General features: G+C 42.3%; 1 protein-coding gene across 8 annotated transcripts in view; it reads left to right on the top strand.

Moving 5' to 3' along the window:
- Nucleotides 1-22413, top strand: part of LOC109895378 (transcription factor 12) — a 94617-nt gene that overhangs the window by 10972 nt on the left and 61232 nt on the right. For all 8 annotated transcript variants that reach the window (XM_031830942.1, XM_031830943.1, XM_031830941.1 and 5 more), the window contains 2 exons: nt 10493-10575; nt 15002-15104. In XM_031830942.1, the coding sequence (XP_031686802.1) occupies nt 10493-10575; nt 15002-15104 (186 nt within the window). The remainder of the gene's footprint in view (nt 1-10492; nt 10576-15001; nt 15105-22413) is intronic.

Genomic DNA, 22413 nt, shown 5'->3' with positions numbered 1-22413 from the left:
ATTTTCTCTTTGGCTTTGTTACATTATTGAATGAGGGAGAGGAAGCAGCCGCATGTGTTACATCCTTTACATCATAAATGGCAACATTAACATTTTATTTTTTATTTCAGATTAATAAAAAAACAGGATTTTTAAGGAAATACTGATGAAACTGCGCTTTGTGCTTTCCTAACATTTTTCTCCTTGTCTCTCAGCTGGGAATATGTTCCCTTCCTGCAAAATCTAATAATTATTACTGAGCTAGAAGACTGAAATATGAATCACTTATTATTTGACAGTTAGGTCCAGGATACTTAAAAGAGCTTTTTGATTATTTGTGCTAATCAACATTGATCAAAAAGGGTGATGAAAAGTGAGTTAATAAATTGAGAGAGCTTGTCGTTTATCCAGCCTCCTTTTGGCCCTGTCCCAGGATCCTCTCTGAGTGTGAAACAGATGGGACAGCAGAGGGGCACTGGTCATGCGCTCTGATTGACTGTCACTCACTTTATTACATCATTAATATCGTCCCATCATGTTATTTCACTTTTGATACCAAAGAAGGGCTCTCTCACTCCCACATGTTCATCTCCATCACTATAAAACACGTCACGAGAAAGAGAAGATCACACAAGCCCAAATGAGCCAGGAAAGCCTGCTGTCCCCCTCCTATGAGTAGCGTGAGAGTAGCTTGCTATGCTGACAGCCCTGCCATTGGTGTCAGTGCCAGGGGAGAATGAGGGAACGTTTGGAACGTTCCCTCAGTCCACTGCCTACCAGGGCCTGTGTTATATTCAGCACAGCAGTTAGAGGCAGAGGAGTGGGACCCGATGGGCCTTCCTCTGCCATGTTGGCTAATTTATGGCCAGGAGCACAGGAATGAGAAGGGACTCTGTATCAGAAGGTGTGTGTGTGTGTGTGTGTGTGTGTGTGTGTGTGTGTGTGTGTGTGTGTGTGTGTGTGTGCGTGCGTGCGTGCGTGCGTGCGTGCGTGCGTGCGTGCGTGCGTGCGTGCGTGCGTGCGTGCGTGCGTGCGTGCGTGCGTGCGTGCGTGCGTGCGTGCGTGCGTGGCGTGCGTGCGTGCGTGCGTGCGTGCGTGCGTGCGTGCGTGCGTGCGTGCGTGCGTGCGTGTGAGTGAGATAGCACTCAGCCCTCTGATGAGGGATCTGATAGTGCTGTTAGAACAGTCATAAGACACGACTCTGATTAAACCTACTAATGAGCAGCTCAATAAACCTAAGTCCTCCTGATGTAATAAACACGCTGCTGATTGCAGGAACCCGCTGGTGTGATAGGCTAATCCTTTTGTGCTCCCGTGTTTGTTTCACCCTAAAAAGATCCACGCACGGTGAATGAATAAAGAGGAATGACTTGTCTGCTTGTACGACCACACGAGAGCACTTCTCTGTAGTTGACCTTTCTACTGAGTGGATTGCAAGTTGAGGGTTTTTACAGTACAGGTTCTAGGGTAAATTGAGTCTGCAATTAAGAGTATTTTTTGTTGTTGATGTAACATTACTTGAAATATTATTGTATAGCAGTATTAGAGTACTTACAGTTGAAGTCGGAAGTTTACATACACTTAGGTTGGAGTCATTAAAACTTGTTTTTCAACCACTACACAAATTTCTTGTTAACAAACTATAGTTTTGGCAAGCCAGTTAGGACCTCTACTTTGTGCATGACGCAAGTAATTTTTCCAACAATTGTTGACAGACAGATTATTTAACTTATAATTCACTGTATCACAATTCCAGTGGGTCAGAAGTTTACATATACTAAGGTGACTGTGCCTTTTAACAGCTTGGAAAATTCCAGAAAAGGATGTCATGGCTTTAGAAGCTTTGGATAGGCTAATTGACATAATTTTAGTCAATTGGAGGTGTACCTGTGGATGTATTTCAAGGCCTACCTTCAAACACAGTCCCTCTTTGCTTGACATCATGGGAAAATCAAAAGAAATCAGCCAAGACCTCAGAAAGAAATTGTAGATCTCCACAATTCTGGTTCATCCTTGGGAACAATTTCCAAATGCCCGAAGGTACCACGTTCATCTGTACAAACAACATACTTTGGTGCAAAAAGTACAAATCAATCCCAGAACAACAGCAAAGGACCTTGTGAAGATGCTGGAGGAAACAGGTTCAAAGTATCTATATCCACAGTAAAACGAGTCCTATATCAACATAACAGCAAGGAAGAAGCCACTGCTCCAAATCCGCCATTAAAAAAAAGCCAGACTACAGTTGACAACTGCACATAGGGACAAAGATTGTACTTTTTCGAGAAATGTCCTCTGGTCTGATGAAAGAAAAATAGAACTGTTTGGCCATAATGACCATCGTTATGTTTGGATGAAAAAGGGGGAGTCTTGCAAGCTGAAGAACACCATCCCAACCGTGAAGCACGGGGTGGCAGCATCATGTTGTGGAAGTGCTTTGCTGCAGGAGGGACTGATGCACTTCACAAAATAGATTGCATCATGAGGCAGGAAAATTATGTGGATATATTGAAGCAACATCTCAAGACATCAGTCAGGAAGTTAAAGCTTGGTCGCAAATGGGTCTTTCAAATGGACAATGACCCCAAGCATACTCCCAAAGTCTTAAGGACAACAAAGTCAAGGTATTAGAGTGGCCCTGACCTCAATCCCATAGAAAATTTGTGGGCAGAACTGAAAAAGCGTGTGCAAGCAAGGATGCCTACAAACCTGACTCAGTTACACCAGCTCTGTCAGGAGGAATGGGCCAAAATTCACCCAACTTATTGTGGGCAGCTTGTGGAAGGCTACCGAAACGTTTGACACAAGTTAAACAATTTAAAGGCAATACTACCAAATACTAATTGAGTGTATGTAAACGACCGACCCACTGGGAATGTGATGAAAGAAATAAAAGCTGAAATAAATCATTCTCTCTACTGTTATTCTGACATTTCACATTCTTAAAATAAAGCGGTGACACTAACTGACCTACGACAGGGAATTTTTACTAGGATTAAATGCCAGGAAATGTGAAATACTTAGTTTAAATGTATATGGCTAAGGTGTATGTAAGCTTTCGACTTCGACTGTAGCTCATTTAGTCTGCCACTGTGCCTCGTTAAACTGTTTCTCAACCAGTTCAAGGCCTTTTGCCTTTTGAATGAAATATGAGTGGATTTGGTGTTCGTAAACATTTTAGATACACGTTATTAACTAAAAACCTAAGGGAAATTGATTTATGTTAAATAAGAAACTAATTTATTCTGCATATAACTACTGCACTCTGGCAGTTTATGTTATAGCAGAGATAAATTCCTCATCTCTTTAGCCTGCGTGCTACAGCTCCTCTAGAGGAAAAAGCACCTTTCCTCCATAAGCCACTGTGAACATATGGCGAGGGGCGCAGGCAGCAGCACAGGAAGGAAGTGTGGAAATTGCAGGGAATGAGAGTTTGGATTAATGCGTCTGAACTGGGCATACCCAGACAAATGCAGCAGAACCGCACTGCCAGGACCCTTCAAGGCCCCTCCGAAGTGTGCCAGAGAAACAGAGATAGCAAAACAAACATATACACCTCTGCAGCTTGAACAGAGGGAGATTGTGGTTTCTCCTTCGTGCCTTTTAATGAGATGAATTTGAAGAGGCCATCGGTTGTGTGTTGTGTGTGCTCATCAGGGGGACATTGGGCAAATACTGCAGCTTCGCCGGCTCCATACCTCTGCCTACCTAGAGACATTTCTACAAATTCAAATCACTAAGTATAAAACAAATTATGAAACTGATATGGTTTATTTGATGACATTTGGCTATGTCAATATTAGGCTTGGGTGATATACCGTATACTGGGGTATTTCGAAATACAGACGGTATGATTTTCAATACTGTTAAAAAAATATATATATACTTTGGGGGGGGGGGTGTCACGGGGGCTGACGAAGTGCGTGCTGCCCCACTGCTTATTACTAATTATAAGTTCAATTTAACTATAAGAAATCTAACGGGTCAAATCATTTAAATCCAGCTCAGGGCTCCACCTATGCATTTGGTTTGTTAACTTGCTAACTAAGTGGCTAGATGTCAAGATGAAGTATCTTGGACATTCAATCCCATCCTAGATCAAGATCCCTGTGCTCATTCGAATATACTGTATACCCCGGTATGGTACAGAAATGGTATGATGGTATGAAAATGTGGATACTGCCCAAACCTAGTCGATATCCCATTGAAATGCTTTTTTATTAAACAAAATGTATCTCTCTGCACACAGTCAAAATGTTTTTTTTTGTTGTTGTCTACTTCCTTGTGAGTTGTGAACAGTTTAGGGTACTCCAACACACACACAGCCCCAGTGAGGGGTTGTCCCTCGCAGCGAGCCGAGCCGGTCTCCATGTGACACGAGAGAGTAGCTGTTAGATTGGAAGTGAACAACCGAAAATAGCTCCCTTCTTTGCATACAGTCAAATCAGCTCAAGCTGTGCACCGTGGCAGACTTGGTTGTTCGGTTGCAGGCACTCTTGTTTGATGCATTTCATTAAAGATACCGTGACGAATTCAAATGTATATCTATCTATCTATCTATCGCTACAGCATGTCTTATTAACCTGCCTGCTGCCTGCCTCACGACTGTTTGCTCAGAGTTGGAGGGGATCCCGAAGGGGAAGCGTCTTGTCAAGGCCTCTGTCTGTGACAGCGCTTTGTGGATGACTGGATCTCAGTGCAGAGCGAGAGTCTGTCTAATGAAGACACTACGGCACTAGCTCTGACAAACCTCTCATTGCTACATGTGTATGGGGAAGTCACATTGTACATTGCACAAATTGGACTTAATTCAATTAACAGGCTGGTGAGCTTTTCAGAGCCTTGGCAGTTGTAGTAGTGGTAGTCTATTAGAAATATTCATTGTGAGGAGGTGAACATAGTAAACGGTCAACTTTTTTTGCTGTCTGATTTTTATGATGGTTACTACCGTATGCGAAATAATCACTGTGTTGTTTATTTATTTTAACAATGAATCAAAAACCTATCACTATACCTGATGTCTTCATTGCTTTTTGACAAATATCAGTTGAGTGTAGTGATCATTATTTAAGATTCTGAGAATGTTTAGTTTATTATTTTAACCCCAGTGTAAATTCAGTCATGTAAGGTGAAGTATGAGGCTAGCTTGTTTACGTTTTCTGTATTGATGTTTCACTTCTAGACTATGTCTGGAGGACGTGTTTCCTCTCTGAGGAGGCAGAGCACAACTGGTAAAGACATGGTAATGCCTCGGCAGCCACAACTGTTTGCCATCATTTACGATGTTGCTTCCCTGTAGGTCCTTATCGATTGCAGCCCGCAGTGATTCCACAAGCGATGCCCGCTTGGTCTGAATGTTTGGTTTCCTAGCAATTTGGCAAAGAAAAACTGTGTTTTCAGTTCTGCCGAATGACTTGGACATCGCTTTGTGATGTCACGTCTGGTGTGCTTGTTGTTTTTAGCAGTGGTCGTTCACAGTTGTGTGAAGTAACAAATGCATTTCTTTTTTCAGTGGTGTTTGCCAGAAAACAGGGTCCATTTGAACACTCGGTGCGGTGCGCTTTTGACTGTATGTCTGAGGGGATGTGGACACCTGCTCAACAATTAAACTACAGAGGAGAGCAGACATTGCCAAGATAAATATTTGCCCTCCAATTCAAGGTTGTGTTCAAGTGTTTGATTTGAGACGTGGAGGATATTACGTGTTTGTTCCTGACAGTCAGTTGGCAGTGATGTAAGCTCCAGTTCCCCACACTGAACACCTCTGTTCACTAGATCAGAGTACTCAGAACATAACAGCCATGCTCAGTGGCTGTGGAATATGTGGTTTCATGTGAGGTTATTCATAATACTAAACATTTGCTGTTCAGGCTACCTCATTTAAATGATGCTGTAGATTTGATTTGTATTTTGCACTTTGACACAGTTCCAATGTTTAGTGTGGCTTATTTGGATTAAATGTTCTTGCTAGCTCAAGCAGAGTTACAATGAGTTGTTTGTCTGTATTCAGTCTCTATCCATAAATCTGTAAATAAACAATGTTGGAATTTCTTTGATGTATACATTTTGTTCTTCAGGATGTTGGGTTTCCATACAGTTATGTAGCAGTTATGTCATAAGGTAGCAGATGAAATGTAGGAATGTTAGCTACCCTTTTTACATTTTTATTGTTGTGACAATCTCACTTAAAACAAATAATTCAGTGCCTAGGATGTTGTGAGAAAGGGTGTGATTTTAACGGTGCTCCTAAGCTTCTCTTCCGAGCTCCTGTGTAACCGTAAATATATTTGCCACTGATTTCTTTAAATAGTGCAGAAAGAGGTGTTGGTATGCATTGAGGAATTGATCGCACATATGTAGTTCAGCTAGTTCTAGGCATACATGTAGATCAGCAAGACATTTCCTGTCCTTATTTTTGGGAGATTGTTTTCCTCTGAAGAAACTGTAACCTCTGACAGGATAATAGCAGAAAACGTCTTTATTTTTATAAACCGAAAATATTATAGACCCTAGAAATGCTTTTAGTTGAACTTAAAGCTGGTACAGGATGTTTTTATTAGACTATTCTGAATAGAAAAGAAGGTTCTGGATCTGACTGTTCCTCGGCTGCATTGGCTCGCAGAGACTACACTGACTACGGAGACTACAGAGACTACAATGACCGCAATGACCACAGACTACAACAACTACAGATACTATATAGACTACAACTACCACAAAGACGACAGAGACTACATCGACCACAAAGACTATAGAGACTACAATGACTACAACAACCACAGAGACTACAATGACCACAGACTACAGAGACGACAATGACTACAGAGACTACAACGACCATATAGACTACAACAACCACAAAGACTATAGAGACTACAGAGACTACAACGACCACAAAGACTATAGACACTACAACGACCACAAAGACTATAGACACTACAACGACCACAAAGACTATAGAGACTACAATGACGACAAAGACTACAGAGACTACAATGACCACAAAGACTATAAACACTACAACGACCACAAAGACTACAGAGACTACAATGACTACAACTACTTCAGAGACTACAGAGACTACAACAACTACAAAGACTACAACAATTACAGAGACAATAGAGACTACAGGCAAATGAGTACCAGGTTGTGTGTCAGGCTGCATTTTGAAATGCACAACACAAGTACTGTGACTGACTGTAATCAGTTATTTGTATTTTGTTTTATTGCTAAGGGCTTCATAAAAGTATGCCAACCTAAGACATCTCCTAGGAGTTAGTCTCCTATGTCCAGAGTGCCCTTCAAATGTTATTTGAATCAATGAACAAAGAATTGCTTTGATTTCTTCCTAAATACTAAACTGAAGAAAATGTTGAGGATATCTAATGACTGCCAGACTTGAAAACAGGATAGACAAAGATTTTTACACAGAGCAGTGCCCGTGCCAAGTTAAATCCATATTTAAATCCTCTACTCGACAGACACTGCATGTAAATGAACATTCTTTGGCATAGGTTTATGCAGTGGGGGCACGCCAGAGAGCAAAATCCCACTTTAGTCAAACTGAAGCATTCATATCTGCATAATGTCTTTGTCTATTTCCTGTTCAATTCTATAATTGAGAACTAGGGTTCTGAAATAATTAGAAGAGGGTCTTTGCCACACACACATGCACAGCTGACAATGTGGCTGTCAATGCAGTGCTGTATGATTCCATGTTAAGTGTGTGACCAGTGTGCTGGGTTGCGGAGTGGAGTGGATATATGATGGAGTTTGTTCCAGAGCAGAGCTGCCACAGATGGGGCTGACAGGTCTGCGTGCCATACCTCTGAACCTCTGAACCTCTGAAGCCCCAGCAGCAGGACATGGGCACCCTGTTCCATAAAACCTGTTACACATCAAACGTGATGAAAGTGATGAATGGTAGGTGAATATGGACTGTATTAAGAGCAGATGAAACCTGGATGATATTACAGACAGGTGGAATTGATCTTATAATACATTTGTCAGGCTACAGTAATAGTATGCCTCTGTCTTTTATCTGCTTAACTGTTGGTGTGTGTGTGACCTCAGCTACTGTAGCAGTGTCTCATGACGTTGGTTGTCAATGATTTGGTGGATGGTTGAATGGAGTGGCTGACTCATAGCATTAGAAACCACAGAGAGAAGGTTCCTTCCTTCCAAGCCAAATGGTTCCGATCCGAGTCCCTGGGCCACTTTCTTTCAAACCTTGTAGTCTGTTAGCTTAGAATTGACATCACGGATGTGCATTTAGATATTTCTTCCAGAGATATTAGTAATGCATTCCACATTAGAAATATAAAATAAAAGCCTAATTACTCCCCAGAGAAGGACTTCCCTGTGCTGTAGATACAAAACCCATGTCATTTTCCCTAACATTTCACCTATCAATAGCAGCCATATTTATGTTTCTCTAGAGAACAAAAACGATGAATATTCCTGAAGAAACGGCATAAGCACGGAAGAATCAAAAAACGACATCTGCGCAAATACCACTGGTGTTTACATTCATAATATAACCAGCACATTCACGCATTTATATTCGTTTGTTAACCCCTTGAAGAAAATGCTTAAGAAAACGTGTCATGTTGCTATTCCGTAGATTACTATTTTAGAATTATCTCCTCATTTGAAGACAACTCTACCGCTCTGTGTTTGTCTCGATCAGTGTGAAGCATAGTGATATTGTGTTGTCCCTGGCTGGTGTAGCTATATCTGTAGTCGTGTGTAGAGAGAGGACCCTGGAGCCCCAGGCAGGAGCTGGCAGTCAGGACAGAGACTAGAGACTGGAGCTGGTGACAACTAGTGCCCTAAAGGGTGCACTACAGTCAGATCCAGGTGCTACAGCTAGTGTGGAGTACAGCGTTTCCCCCTTTTGGAATGTTATATTATTATGTGTAGTGTTAACATGTTATTTCACTTTTGAAAAGTGTATTACTGTGTATTGCTAGAGTATGCCAATGAAGGTGCCATGAGTTGAGTTGACTGCTGCACTCTGCCAGCCTCACATTGGCCGGCCTCTACATTGTCTTTGGCACGGGGTCTAGACCGCACATCGTGATTGTGTGATGTAGGCCTAGTTCTTTTTCACGGTGGAAAAGTCTACTTCTCCCCTCGCTAAAAGGCCTGTTTGTTCTACTCATGCAAATGCAGATAGCTGGTGTTTAGTGTGTGCCCAGCCATGCGGTCAAGTGGCACGTTCAGGCAACCGAAGACGTATGGTTTTTTGTCACTAATATTTTGAAATGTTCAACAAATTAAAGTGGATTACAGGCCCTCTGAGAGTCTGTGTTATGGTTTAAAGGTTTGATTCATTGTATATACAATTCCTTTAAATCTGATCTGTTATATTTGAGAGCGGAATCAAATTAATGGTATTGCAGTTTTCTGAAGCAGGGTGAAATGACAAAGGGAACAATCAATAACTAGCAAAATGTTGATGTTACTCCCCCTCCTACAATTATGTAGCTTACATGGGGCCGGGAGTGGAATGCTGTTACCTACAAAACAATATTGGCTCAAACAGCGTGAAGAATCTCAGAATCGTATCTCTTTACTGAGCAGGCCCCATAAATGTAATTTCGAAGGTCAGATATTATATTTGTTCATCACATAGCAGATGTTGAATTCATGCAATAGTGTCAACTTTATTGATTTATTTGTTTATCTATTATTTTATTTTGCTGTCTTTGGAAACATGGACTTTTTTTAAATGAGTTTTAGGAAGTTTCAGTGCTCAGCTGTTTTGACAGGACTGGACTATACATCACTGCCAAATCATCCAGCTCTAGTGCTCTGAAGCACATTTTGAGCATGCACACATGCTAAGGAGTGCACATTTTTTTGTCCGTGATTTATGTAAACCAAAATAAATGACGCCGTGAAAATGTGCCTGGCACTCGTAAGGCAGCACAGCCTTTGAATCGAGGTATAACAGATTAGTCACTTTCTTCTACTCTGCTCTGTTGTCTGTCCTCCTGCCAAGAGAAATGGCAGCATGCTTGCTCGCCCAGGGACAGACATGACTGTAGATGCACTGTTATGTCTTTTGTTAAACCAGGCCCCTGGAGAACTGAGAGGCCGTTGCTATGAGACATTAGACGTGTGAAATATCTCTGCCCTGTTTGATTAACTGCAGCCTTCGCCTTTTGATTCAGGAGAGATCATAAAGAAATGTGAAAAACAATCACTTTGGATAGCAATTAATTTGCTAAATCACATTTTGAATAGTGTGTATGTCTAATTCAGTTCCTCTAGGGGTACACTGGTTCCTGTCCTGTGCTGTGTGGCCCCTCTCTTTCTGTGTTTGTTTATATGTGTAACCTGTCACTCCAGCTCTGTCTAACTGTTAAATGTCTGTGAGTGTGAGATTAGAGAGTGTGTGTGTGTGTGTGTGTGTGTGTGTGTGTGTGTGTGTGTGTGTGTGCGTGTGTGTTGGTGAGGAGTCTGAGGACACGGTGCTGATGGAGTTGTGCATCTCTTCTTCTGACAGGTATGGATGAGAGGCCGAGCCAGGCATCGTCCTCCTGGGCCCCAGGTGGCCAGTCGTCCAGTCCCTCCTATGAGTCCTCCAGGGTAAGAACCCTGGCCCACTCACTCCCCGTGCACTCCCTCACCTCACCCCTCTGTCTCCCTCACCTCACCCCTCTGTCTCCCTCACCTCACTCCTCTGTCTCCCTCTGCCTGGCCTTTCTGCACCACATCATTTAACACTCATTACATCAACGTGTTACATTACGTTCACAGCTCACTGTAGAGGCAGGGAGGGAGAGAGCACCAGTCATGTTGTGTGACCTGTAATTGGCATAATTTTATTTTCCAGAATGACCTAATTGCATGGCACCAATATCCTCTTTAGTGATAGGTTTAAATATTTTGTCATTTACATTGGATTATTTGCGCTAAACTGAAATATGAAGCATTTGTCAGGGGAAGCTGATTAATGTTGTGTGCTTTGGAACATTATGGCTACATTGTGGAATTTCTGAATTGGGGGAAATTACTCCACCATTTGTAGATCTGTGCCAATATTAGGATTTAAAGTGAAAACTATATTTATGGTAGTGGACATCAATGGAAATATTGTTCGTTTTGGTTGATTGAAATTATAACTGTGACTAATGTTTATATTAGGTCATGAATATTCCTTCGAAATGATTTCAGTACCAGCAACGAGTGATTCATTCATTCTTTCCATTAGGATTTCCAGACTCATGAAATATTTTGGCAGTAATTCAAATGTTATTTCAGAGACATGATCAGTTGCGTTGAATTCATCATGCATCAAGCAAAGAGATAAAAAAAAATAGAATGATGCATGACATGAACTGGTTCGTATGGCATTTCTTTTCAAAGTGTGAATATCTATTCTGTGTCTCTGTATTTGTTGTTTGTCTCCTACACCATGGTGGTTCTGGGTGCCCTGTATGAATTTCATTTAACGTCAATCTCCTGTCACTTTCCATCAGAAATCAGTTAAATGTCAGGTCTGCTCGGCCCGCATTACCTTGTTTATTTTCCAATGCCCTTCCCGAATGAACCTCTACAGGCTATGGTTCCATCGGCTGCCTGATCTGAATTATAAGATGGAGACTTTTGAGATATCTTTGCTTTAGGTGCATATAAATCAGTGTTTCTGACATTGCAAGGGGCGGGCATCAGTAAGCAGACAGCTGTTTGTGCCTCCATACTGCACATATGCACACAAACATGCAACAAAAAAAACACACACACAAACTTCCACATACATTCACGCATACATGCACACAGATACGCATGGATGCACACACATATACCAGAGAGCCAGAGAGATGGGGTTGTTTGTCCAGGTTTTACAGGTGTTTTGTCAACGTGATTACTCATGTAGGCCAGAGAAGAAGACTTGCTCTGAAATACCCATTCTCATTATATGGGATGGGATTTCTTCTAGTTTCTCTGCACAGCAAATTGCAGGGCCCTCTTAACTTACACCTTATACCAAACCATTTCTTTTATTGGCAGCGCATGCTATTTGGGATATTTTGTAAACATAATTGAGAGTGAGTATGGACACAACATACCTACTATACACTGCCTGGTGTCCAGCCTGTCATAGGTTCATCCGGATGACTTTGACCAAAGAGAATGGAGCCAATCTCTTTAATCCCCAGGCACATTTGATCTCTGCCTGCACCAGTACATCTGTCCATTCATCACTCTGTCTGTCCGTACAGACCATGGTGTGCTATGTCTTTGTGCCTCTGCTGGCCCACACTCCTGCGCCATATTCACGTTGAAGCAGTGTACCTAAAATGCAGTTACAATGTTCACTAGCAATGTGCTGATTGCACAGATAAATATCCTGCAGCAGCACACATGCATAGATACTACTTGGTACTACTTGGTTGTTATCCAGTGGTATTTATAGCACAATGGCGCTTATTCCCAAATAAGAGGAAGAGTGTCCTCTGATTTTGAGATGTGGTTTAGATCTTCATCTGAGATTTGGAAATAATGGGATTATTAGGTTTATCAGTGTGTTTCTAGCCGTAGAGCTGAGGCCCAGCCGGAAGACACGGAGGAGTCTAGGAACAGAACCCTTTAAATCCATTAAACAGTAGACAAGCACTTATCTACGGTTCAGCTTTTGTCTCAAAAATCGTATTTTCATAATTCTCATTGTAATGTTTCATAAATTGTGTTCAGAGACAATACTAAGGAAGGTTTCCCAGAAGAAACACTTTTCGGGAAAAGCGCGTTTCTGTTATTCAAAGAGTTCAGTGTAGTGTGTCTGTCCGAGCGGGGCCTGCTTGGGTGCTTCAAGCTAACAGTGTATGATTAGTGGACTGTGAACAGACTCCAGCCCTCCATGCTGCCCTTGGCTTCCAGCCAGCCAACGTATTATGGGCAGTTGTGGCTGCAGGCCGGCCGTCTGACAGACGGGGTTGTGCCCAACGCCACCGCACGCCCCAGCCCTGCCGCGACACTCACCCCGTACACGTCCATCACACCCGTATCATGCCTCCCCAAGCCACCGTGGTGCAGCCACACATTCACCTGGGACAGCACACACTATCTAAGAGATGACTTTTTAAACTCTGTGGTGAGGGATAGGGGCAAGGCAGGAGCTGTGGCCTGCATGCTTAAGTAGTGATTTGACAGTTATGTAGCCGGCGGTAACTGGCCCCGTTGGTCGCAGTGACAGCATGTGTTAGTGTCTGGGCCGACGTAGCCGAGCAGTGTTTGTAAATGATGAGGGTTCTGTGATTGATGATCTAATGGTCCCAGAGGAGCAGACACAGGGTGGGCTGGGTAGTGTGATCTCACCCTGACCATTATCCCCTCTGCCTTTCTTCTCTCTGGTCCTCCCTACCTGCCTCTCCTCGCTGGCCTTTTCCAGCTCTGTGGCAGCTGTCTCCACCAGGGAAGAAAAGACCAGGAGGAAATGGAGGACTGAGATGTCCAGATTAAGTCTTTCATTACTTACTACTCTTTGTTTTATTTGGTTAAATGTCAGTTGAAACACACCTGGGGGATTTGATTTGTAGTGCAGGAGAGGTTTGTATAGGTTGTTGTTGCCTGCCTGTGTGTGTGTGTGTGTGTGTGTGTGTGTGTGTGTGTGTGTGTGTGTGTGTGTGTGTGTGTGTGTGTGTGTGTGTGTGTGTGTTTGTGTGTGTGTTTCAGAGCCTCTCACAGGGGTGGTGTTATTAGTGAGTCCGTTCATGGCGTGATTAACGGGGAGCGCGGCCTGGCAGGAACACAATGGGGAATCTCTGTGGATTCCCTCGACACAGCACAACACTCCACTGCCTTTGAAATTACTCCTTCACCGTCCGCTCACAAAAAAAGATGGATAATAAGATTTACTTTTTTACTGTATGTTGAATGCAGAGGGTACGAGTTGGGGGAAAAAAGCGCTATAGAAATTCTCGTCCAGTGCTGCTCGGTCCCTCCGGTGGGAGTTAATGTAGTTTGGAGGGACGCATTTGACTGGAGCGCAAGGAGGATTTTCACAGGGCCTGGGATTAGCACTGCTACAGAGTATCTTTTATTGCAGGGGACCCTGAGTTTTCAAAGACCATACTGTGACCGATATTTAGACCTAAGCTCCTGAAGCTGATAACTGTCATGAAAGGCCGCAGGAGAAAAAGGCAATTTTTTAAGCTGCAGGTACCGTGGTAGGATGGAGGGCGGCAGTTTCCCCCGTCATAGGCTATAATACCCTGTTATTAAATGTTTTAAATTAAAATCAATATTGTCACAGTATATAGAGGTTTTTAATTATCGTAAGTGAGTAAGATTTGTTTTCATTCATAGACCAAAAAAATCCTTAAAAATACAAAGCCGCATGTGTTGCGTTTAGTGTTAGTGTTGCTTGGCAACGCTTTGAGACTTGCTGTCTTTAGCTAAACAAATACACCACCTAGAAGGGTTATGGGGGAAACATTTTAAAACTGATCCTGGAAATGGGTATCGCATTTTATGAGAGGTTTGCTAGTATCTCTTCGACTGGTTCACGACAGACTCTTGTAGGACATTGGAAGATGAATCTCTGCAACTACGCCTTAGAATTGACACAAGTGAATGATGCTGTTATGTATCCATTTGGACTAAGGGCTTTTCCTAATAGTTTTTCATCCATATGTGAACGTGCTTGTTTGTGCATCATGCATGTTCTGATCCATGTAATGTGTGTACAATTAACATGTCAACATGTCTTCTCTCAAAAAGCCCATTGCCTCTTCAGATCCACAGAATTACATGTGCATCATTAACCTTGTATTTTCTAATCCTGAAACGTGGCATATGCGTTGACAGGCTCATCAGGGTTCTGTTTTACTGCTTTTACAATCAGTCAGAGATGAAAAAAGTCTTTTTTAATGATGGAAAGGAGAAAAATATACAGTTTCAAGGGAAAGTTGACCAATTGTGCTCTCCTTCCTCAGTAATTAGTGTACTGTCATAGCACTCAATTAGCCAAGCAGCCTAATAATGTGTTTAATACTCTGATCTCTCCCCCCAGGGTTTGGCAGACAGCCCTCATTATGGTGATCACATGAGTGACAGTCGATTAGTGTCCCATGAAGGATTGTCCCAGACACCTTTTATGAACTCCAGCATAATGGGTAAGTAGGTCTCACCCCTCACATGCCCACAGGTCTCCGAGATCCATTTTATTTTATTTTTAAAACTCCCTTTAGCCCTGTGTGGACAAGGCATGTCACGCTTCTGGAAGTGGCAGCCCTCACAGCCGTGCTAGGTCAAGCAGTGTTATTCCACCTCCTCTCCTCTCCTCTCCTCTCCTCTCCTCTCCTCTCCTCTCCTCTCCTCTCCTCTCCTCTCCTCTCCTCTCCTCTCCTCTCCTCTCCTCTCCTCTCCTCTCCTCTCCTCTCCTCTCCTCTCCTCTCCTCTCCTCTCCTCTCCTCTCCTCTCCTCTCCTCTCCTCTCCTCTCCTCTCCTCTCCTCTCCTCTCTCGCCTTACTTCACCCTCTCTCTCCTCGTCCTGTGGTGACCGTCTTCAGAAGTTGACCCTCCCCCAGGGTGGAAGTCACGCCATCAGTACAGTTTTCCATCACAAAAGACTGTCTTCTAGCTATCAGAAAAGCCACCGGCAACTTCCAGTGGCAGGGGAGGTGGTGTCTAAGGAAGGGGGGTTAACCAAGCAGATGTGCCAGAGACCATTTCATACAAAAACAGCCCACCATCACCATTGTGGGATATCATTCAGGATTTCTAATAGATGCTTGAATGGCAGGTGATCTGTGATGGTTTATGCAGACTTAGCATTTGGGTTTGTTAAATCATGCGTAGCCTGATTGTGCTGCTCTGGTTGCACCACCACCTCCATTTGTCTGCTACCAGCAGCAGTATGATAATTCCCTTCCAAATAAAAGCCTTTATTTTGAAGCCAGTAGTGACTCCATTCAGATTGGGAGGCTTTTGGAGATTTAGGAGATTGAATTTACTGTGCTGGTCCTTTGCCATCCCAGTATATAATCACTGTTGAGCATGAACAGATAAGAATGATGATCACTGGTTAAAAAAATCCCCATCATAACACCATATTATAGATTTATCAAACCTAAATTGCGGGTTAGAATGTCTAAAGGTTATTTATTCCCCCCTGATGTGATAGATACATTCTAACAATTAAAAGCTATATATTACACTGGCCTTTCTCCTGGAGTCATTGTGATGTGTTAGCACATGACAGTTTAATGGGCAACTGAATCCCCGGCTCATTGTAAGATTGCCCTGGAGACTGGTTGCCATGCAAGGTGGATAGTTTACGGATGGGTGCTGGTGCAGGAGACGACTGAAAATGAAATGTTATCTTTGTGGCGATTGATCACAGGATGCGTCTGGGAGGGTGGGCTCCTCTCTGTTCTCCGGCTCTGGCTGTAATTATGCTTATAAGTGGCACAATATGGAAATGATCTGCTGCAATGATGTGTCAGGGCATTAGACAATCTGATTGTGGGCCTAAATAGCCTGTGCTTATCAGAGGCTGGGATTGGAAGATGAGCCTGGTCTTCAATACAATTGAATTTCAGCAGTAATATCTGGGATTTACATGGAATTACCTAGTTTGGGGCGACATTATTAAATCAAGCCTGAAAGGTTATTCCTCACCAATGAAAGAGGTGGAACACGCATGCAGGGACATTATACAATTATGCATTACAACTATACACGCAGCATTTCCAAGGGAACCCTTTGGTTGTACAGTACTACGTGACCCATTTTTGTTTGATCTCACCATTGGAGTTTTACAACCCAGCCATGGTCATCTAAATGGATTATCTTAATCCAAATCTCAATGGTCTGCAGTTTCCTTCGACAGATATTTGGATGATGTAGACCCTTTGTTTAGATACCTCAGTGCATGTTTTGAACGATTGGAAGCATAGGTTCAATGACTCACTGCCACATGTATTGTATTTGGCATTGTATACGAATGGATATGCTTCTGATTTGAGTGTTTATATTATTTAAGTGCGCCGTGCTTTACTGATAGCTCTGCAGGTGGAAAGGGACAATGGCCTTCCTTACTCAATGCTTTGTGTGTGTGTTCAGACCCATACAGTCATTGGCTTCGACAGACCTGACTCACAATGACCAGGAAACCTCATTCGCAATGCTTTTGAGCAACATCTAAATCAGCTTTAGTTTAGATAAGAAATCTTACCTCCTAAGACGTACTTAGTCGAAGAAAAGCCAGCAAGCCATTGTCCTGATTGTATTGTGTGTGTGTGCATGTTTTTGTCTTTGTATTTTATTTCATGGTTTGTAAATGGAACAGAGGAGACGGTTGGCTCAGACCTGACTACATCATTCAACCAAAGAGAAGTATGACATGTTGAAAGCAGCTTGGGGTTATTTGAGGTCAGCTATTGTGTATGATAATGAACATGTTACAGTTGTTAGTGCCCAACAGATGGCTGGCAATGACTGTTTATTTGACATTATATTTTAATGACAGTTACCAGCAGAATATGCTGCATGACTTGAATAATGGAGGCTCATTCTAGAGGTCATCTTTGGTTCATTGGGGCTTTGTCTTTGTACAGCTTGGGAATAGTAGAATAACAAATGAGTAGTAAAACTGTGTTGTAAATATAAATTCAATGAAGCTATTCGTATGTAGCTACATGTATGGGAACAGGAGTACCCAATGTCTTTCAGGAATCAGATATGAATCTACATAAATAGATGATGATCAGAATTACCCCCTCTTGCCTCATGTGATGGCCTTATTGTCTGTCCCTCACAAGTAAAGCCTGTGGGTTGGAGGGTGAGGAATGTGGATTAGGATGAGGAGAAGGGCAGGGTGTCGTGTGAGCTCCCAGTGATGGCACCAGCAAACTCTCTTGGGGCTAACGCAGTGCCTGTGTCAGAGCGGGTCAGGCGGTCTGCGCCCCCCCCCCGCTCTCCAATCCTCTTACTGCACGACGACACATCCTCCTCAGCACACTACACTATCCATACATACAGTAGTGCAGTATCAGCTCACTGTCTCACTCAGAAGGCCATGTAGATCCCTCTGACTCAATCACTGACTGTGCAGATGATGAGGTGGTGAGCAACACGAACATGCTGCTCATTGTGTTTCCATGTTTGTATGTATGCAAATGCTGCTCCTTGACAAAATCCATTAAACAGTAAATAATGGTAAGCGGAAAACAAAGTGGGAAAGGATGGAGTGAGTATTATAATGGAACGACTTGTTCAATCCCATCCAGTGTTACAAATGCAATATTCTTAGTATTTACAACTCCCACTGAGGTTCTAGATTTATTAAATACTTATATCTCTGCTCCCTTTTCACCCATATTCTTCTGTTCACTCTATATTCCATGTAAGGAACCCTAGAATAAGTTCTAGAAGCTCTAAGGTAAAAGATGATTATGGCCTATGTCCAGCCCCCCTTGCCCTGTCTCTCTCCTGGCTGAGGATGTGTCCTGTATACCAGTGTTTCTCTGAGGGAGGAGTGGAGGGTGTTGCATAACGCTGACTGTGAGTAGTTGTTTGAGGCAATATTTAATAAGCACTAATCCAGCTTTAGATTAAATAGAAATATGCATGCAGATAGGGAATCCTGCCTCTTCAGGGGTTGTAGTATTTACTGGTCAAACAGATTATGATCACAAAGAGAAATTGGTTTAGGCTTTTGTTGATATTCAAGACACAAACAGTAACAGTTGGCAAGGTAAAACACACTTGTTTTGGCTTTGGGTCATATAGTATGTATCACTTGAAATATAGTCTCATAATTAAGCAGATTAAATTGTATTATTGGGATAGGAAAATGTTTCTGCTTTAATATAAAACTAAATCAGAAGAAAGATCTGGCAGAAAGTAATTTAGCTGTTTGGACATGATTTAGAAAGATTGCCTCGAGGCTTAAAAATAATTTTGTAACCTGTCTCCTCCTCTTCATCTACACTGATTGACGTGGAGTTAACAAGTGACATCAATAAGGGTTCATAGCTTTCACCTGGATTCACCTGGTCAGTCTATGTCATGGAAAGGGCTGGTGTTCCTAATGTTTTGTACACTCGGTGTATCAAGGGAAGGGTATAAAATAATTTCTAGAGTGTTGAAAGTTTTGAAGAGCACAGTGGTCCACATCATTGGGAAATTGACTAAATATGGAACTACCCAGAGCTGGCGGCCCGACCAACCTTGGTCAGGGAGTTGACCAAGAACCCAATGACCACTCAGTCTCTACAGCACTTCACCAATCTGGGCTTTATGGGACAGTGGCCAGACGGAAGCCACTCCTGAGAAAAATGTCAGAACACCTGGAGTTTGTAAAAAGGGGCGTAAAAGCCTCTGAGATCATAAAGGCAAAAGATTCTGTGGTCTGATGAGACAAACATTTGACTCTTTGGCCTGAATGCATAGCGCTATGTCTGGAGAAAACCACACACAGCTCATCAACCGTTTAACATCATCCCTAGCTTGAAGCATGGTGGTGGCAGGGACTGTGAGACTGGTAAGGATAGAGGGAACAATGAATGGAGGCAAATACAGGCAAAACCTTGATGAGAACCTGCTTCAGAGTGAAAATGACCTTAGACGGGCGAAGATTTACGTTCCAACATGACAATGACCCCAAACATACAGCCAGAGCAACGCTGAAATGACTTCAGAACAAGAATGTGAAAGAACTTGAGTGGCCCAGCTGAAGCCCAGACTTGAATAACCTTGATAATCTGTGAAAAGACTTGAAGATTGCTGTTCCCCGCCACTCCCCATCTAACTTAACAGCACTTGAGAAAATCTGCAAGGAAGAATGGGAGAAATGCCCAAATCCAGATGTGGAAAGCTGATTGAGACATACCCAAGACGACTCATAAAGCTGTAATTGCCGCCAAAGGTGCTTCTACAAAGTATTACCTCAGGGGTGTGAATACTCATGTAAATGAGATATTTATTTATTTAATTTTCAATACATTTGCAAAAATCTCCAAAAAACATGTTTTCACATTGTCATTATGGGGTATTGTGTGTGTATATGGGTGAGAAAAAATATAAATGTAAGAAATGTTGAATTCAGGCTGTAACACAACAAAATGTGGAATAAGTCCAGGTGTATGAATACTTTCTGAAGGCACTGTAGCCTTGAGATTTCCCTGTAGTGTCACCATGCATTCTGGGTCAGCTTGTGGTCCACATCTCTGCATATGTGTATATACACTGAGAGTACAAAACATTAAGACACATGCTCTTTCCATGACATAGACTGACCAGATGAATCCCGGTTAACACTATGATCCCTTATTGATGTCATTTGTTAAATCCACTAAAATCAGTGTTGATGAAGGGGAGGAGACTGGTTCATTAATGTGCCATTCAAAGGGTGAATGGGCAAGACCAAATATTTAAGTGCCTTTGAACAGGGTATGGTAGTAGGTGCCAAGAACTGCAACTCTGCTGGGTTTTTCACACTCAACAGTTTCCTGTGTGTATCCAGAATGGTCCACCACCCAAAGGACATCCAGCCAACTTGACACAACTGTGGGAACCATTGGAGTCAACATGGCCAGCATCCCTGTGGAACGCTTTTGACACTTTGTAGAGTCCATGCCCCGACAAATTGAGGCTGTTCTGAGGGCAAAAGGAGGTGGTGCAACTCAATAGTTGGAAGGTGTTCTTAATGTACATATGAGTGGTTCTATATCTTCAATATGTTCATTTAACAACGGCACATGGAGAGTTCTCCTGGCCCTATAATGTTGTTTCATTTTTCAGAGTGGCCAGACCTATGGTGAACGATAGTTATACTTGTATCTGCTCCTGCATTGAGAGCATGACAGGACTCATTGAGTTGTATTTCCTGAGAGCCCTATGCTGGTTCATTGGGATGACTATATGAGTACCAGACTTGGATCTTATTTCCTGCTGAGTTTCATCTCTTACTGTAGAATGGAGAGGAAATGTTTAACAATCTGATGCAATTTGAACAATTGGTTCAGATGATAAGATATAAATAGACTAGTAGCAGTGTGATTTTTGTTAAGCCTTTTCTGTTGAGTAGAAGCACAGAGCCTATTCGCTCTCCTAGGTGAGGAGGAAGGGTGTTGAGGGTTACTGTACGCTGCTTCAGGTGTCAGTTTAAATAAGTCCTCCACTTATTTCTCACTCCTTTCAAGTCTGTTGGCTTTGAGCTTCTTCATTCACCTTGGGTGAGTTCTATTCAAAATACTTTTGGCGGTGTTTGCTCTTTTCCTTCAGTTTGGCATAGACAAGGCCTATATATACCATTAAAGACAGAGGCTAGGAAGAGCTATTGACTTTCAACCTGGCTCTCAGATGGCACTTGGTAATCACTGCTTCATTTCGCAAGACAGGATTTATTCCGTGAGTCACGTTTATGGCTGTGTGTCAAAGAAGAAGAGAAAGAAGGGGAAATGTCCTACAAGGACATCCAGAAACATGAAACATCGTTGCTGTCTTTTGATCACTTTTCTCTTTTTTTGCAGCAAAAAATCTGTTGCAACCTTCCTCTTGACAGTTGAAGTAGGTTTGGTGACCATTGTTTGCTGAGTGTGTTGAAAGTGATTTAATGAGAGTTTGAGTATGAGAGTTAGTGTGTGTGTGTATAGAGTACATATGTAGAGTATGTATGTATACAGTACCAGTCAAAGGTTTGGACACACCTACTCATTCAAGGTATTTTCTTTATTATTCTGCATTGTAGAATAATAGTGAAGACATCAAAACTAGGACATTTATTTCTTTATTTCTTTATTTTTTATTTCACCTTTATTTAACCAGGTAGACTAGTTGAGAACACCTTTATTTAACCAGGTAGACTAGTTGAGAACACCTTTATTTAACCAGGTAGACTAGTTGAGAACACCTTTATTTAACCAGGTAGACTAGTTGAGAACACCTTTATTTAACCAGGTAGACTAGTTGAGAACACCTTTATTTAACCAGGTAGACTAGTTGAGAACACCTTTATTTAACCAGGTAGACTAGTTGAGAACACCTTTATTTAACCAGGTAGACTAGTTGAGAACACCTTTATTTAACCAGGTAGACTAGTTGAGAACACCTTTATTTAACCAGGTAGACTAGTTGAGAACAAGTTCTCATTTGCAACTGCGACCTGGCCAAGATAAAGCATAGCAGTGTGAACAGACAACACAGAGTTACACATGGAGTAAACAATTAACAAGTCAATAACACAGTAGAAAAAAAGAGAGTCTATATACACTGTGTGCAAAAGGCATGAGGAGGTAGGCGAATAATTACAATTTTGCAGATTAACACTGGAGTGATAAATGATCAGATGGTCATGTACAGGTAGAGATATTGGTGTGCAAAAAAGCAGAAAAGTAAATAAATATAAACAGTATGGGGATGAGGTAGGTAAAATTGGGTGGGCTATTTACCGATAGACTATGCACAGCTGCAGCGATC

The sequence above is a fragment of the Oncorhynchus kisutch genome, linkage group LG8, assembly GCF_002021735.2.
Source record: "Oncorhynchus kisutch isolate 150728-3 linkage group LG8, Okis_V2, whole genome shotgun sequence".
NCBI lineage: Eukaryota > Metazoa > Chordata > Actinopteri > Salmoniformes > Salmonidae > Oncorhynchus > Oncorhynchus kisutch.
The sequence above is the reverse complement of the archived record's forward strand: the minus strand, read 5'-3'. Positions and strand labels throughout refer to the sequence as shown.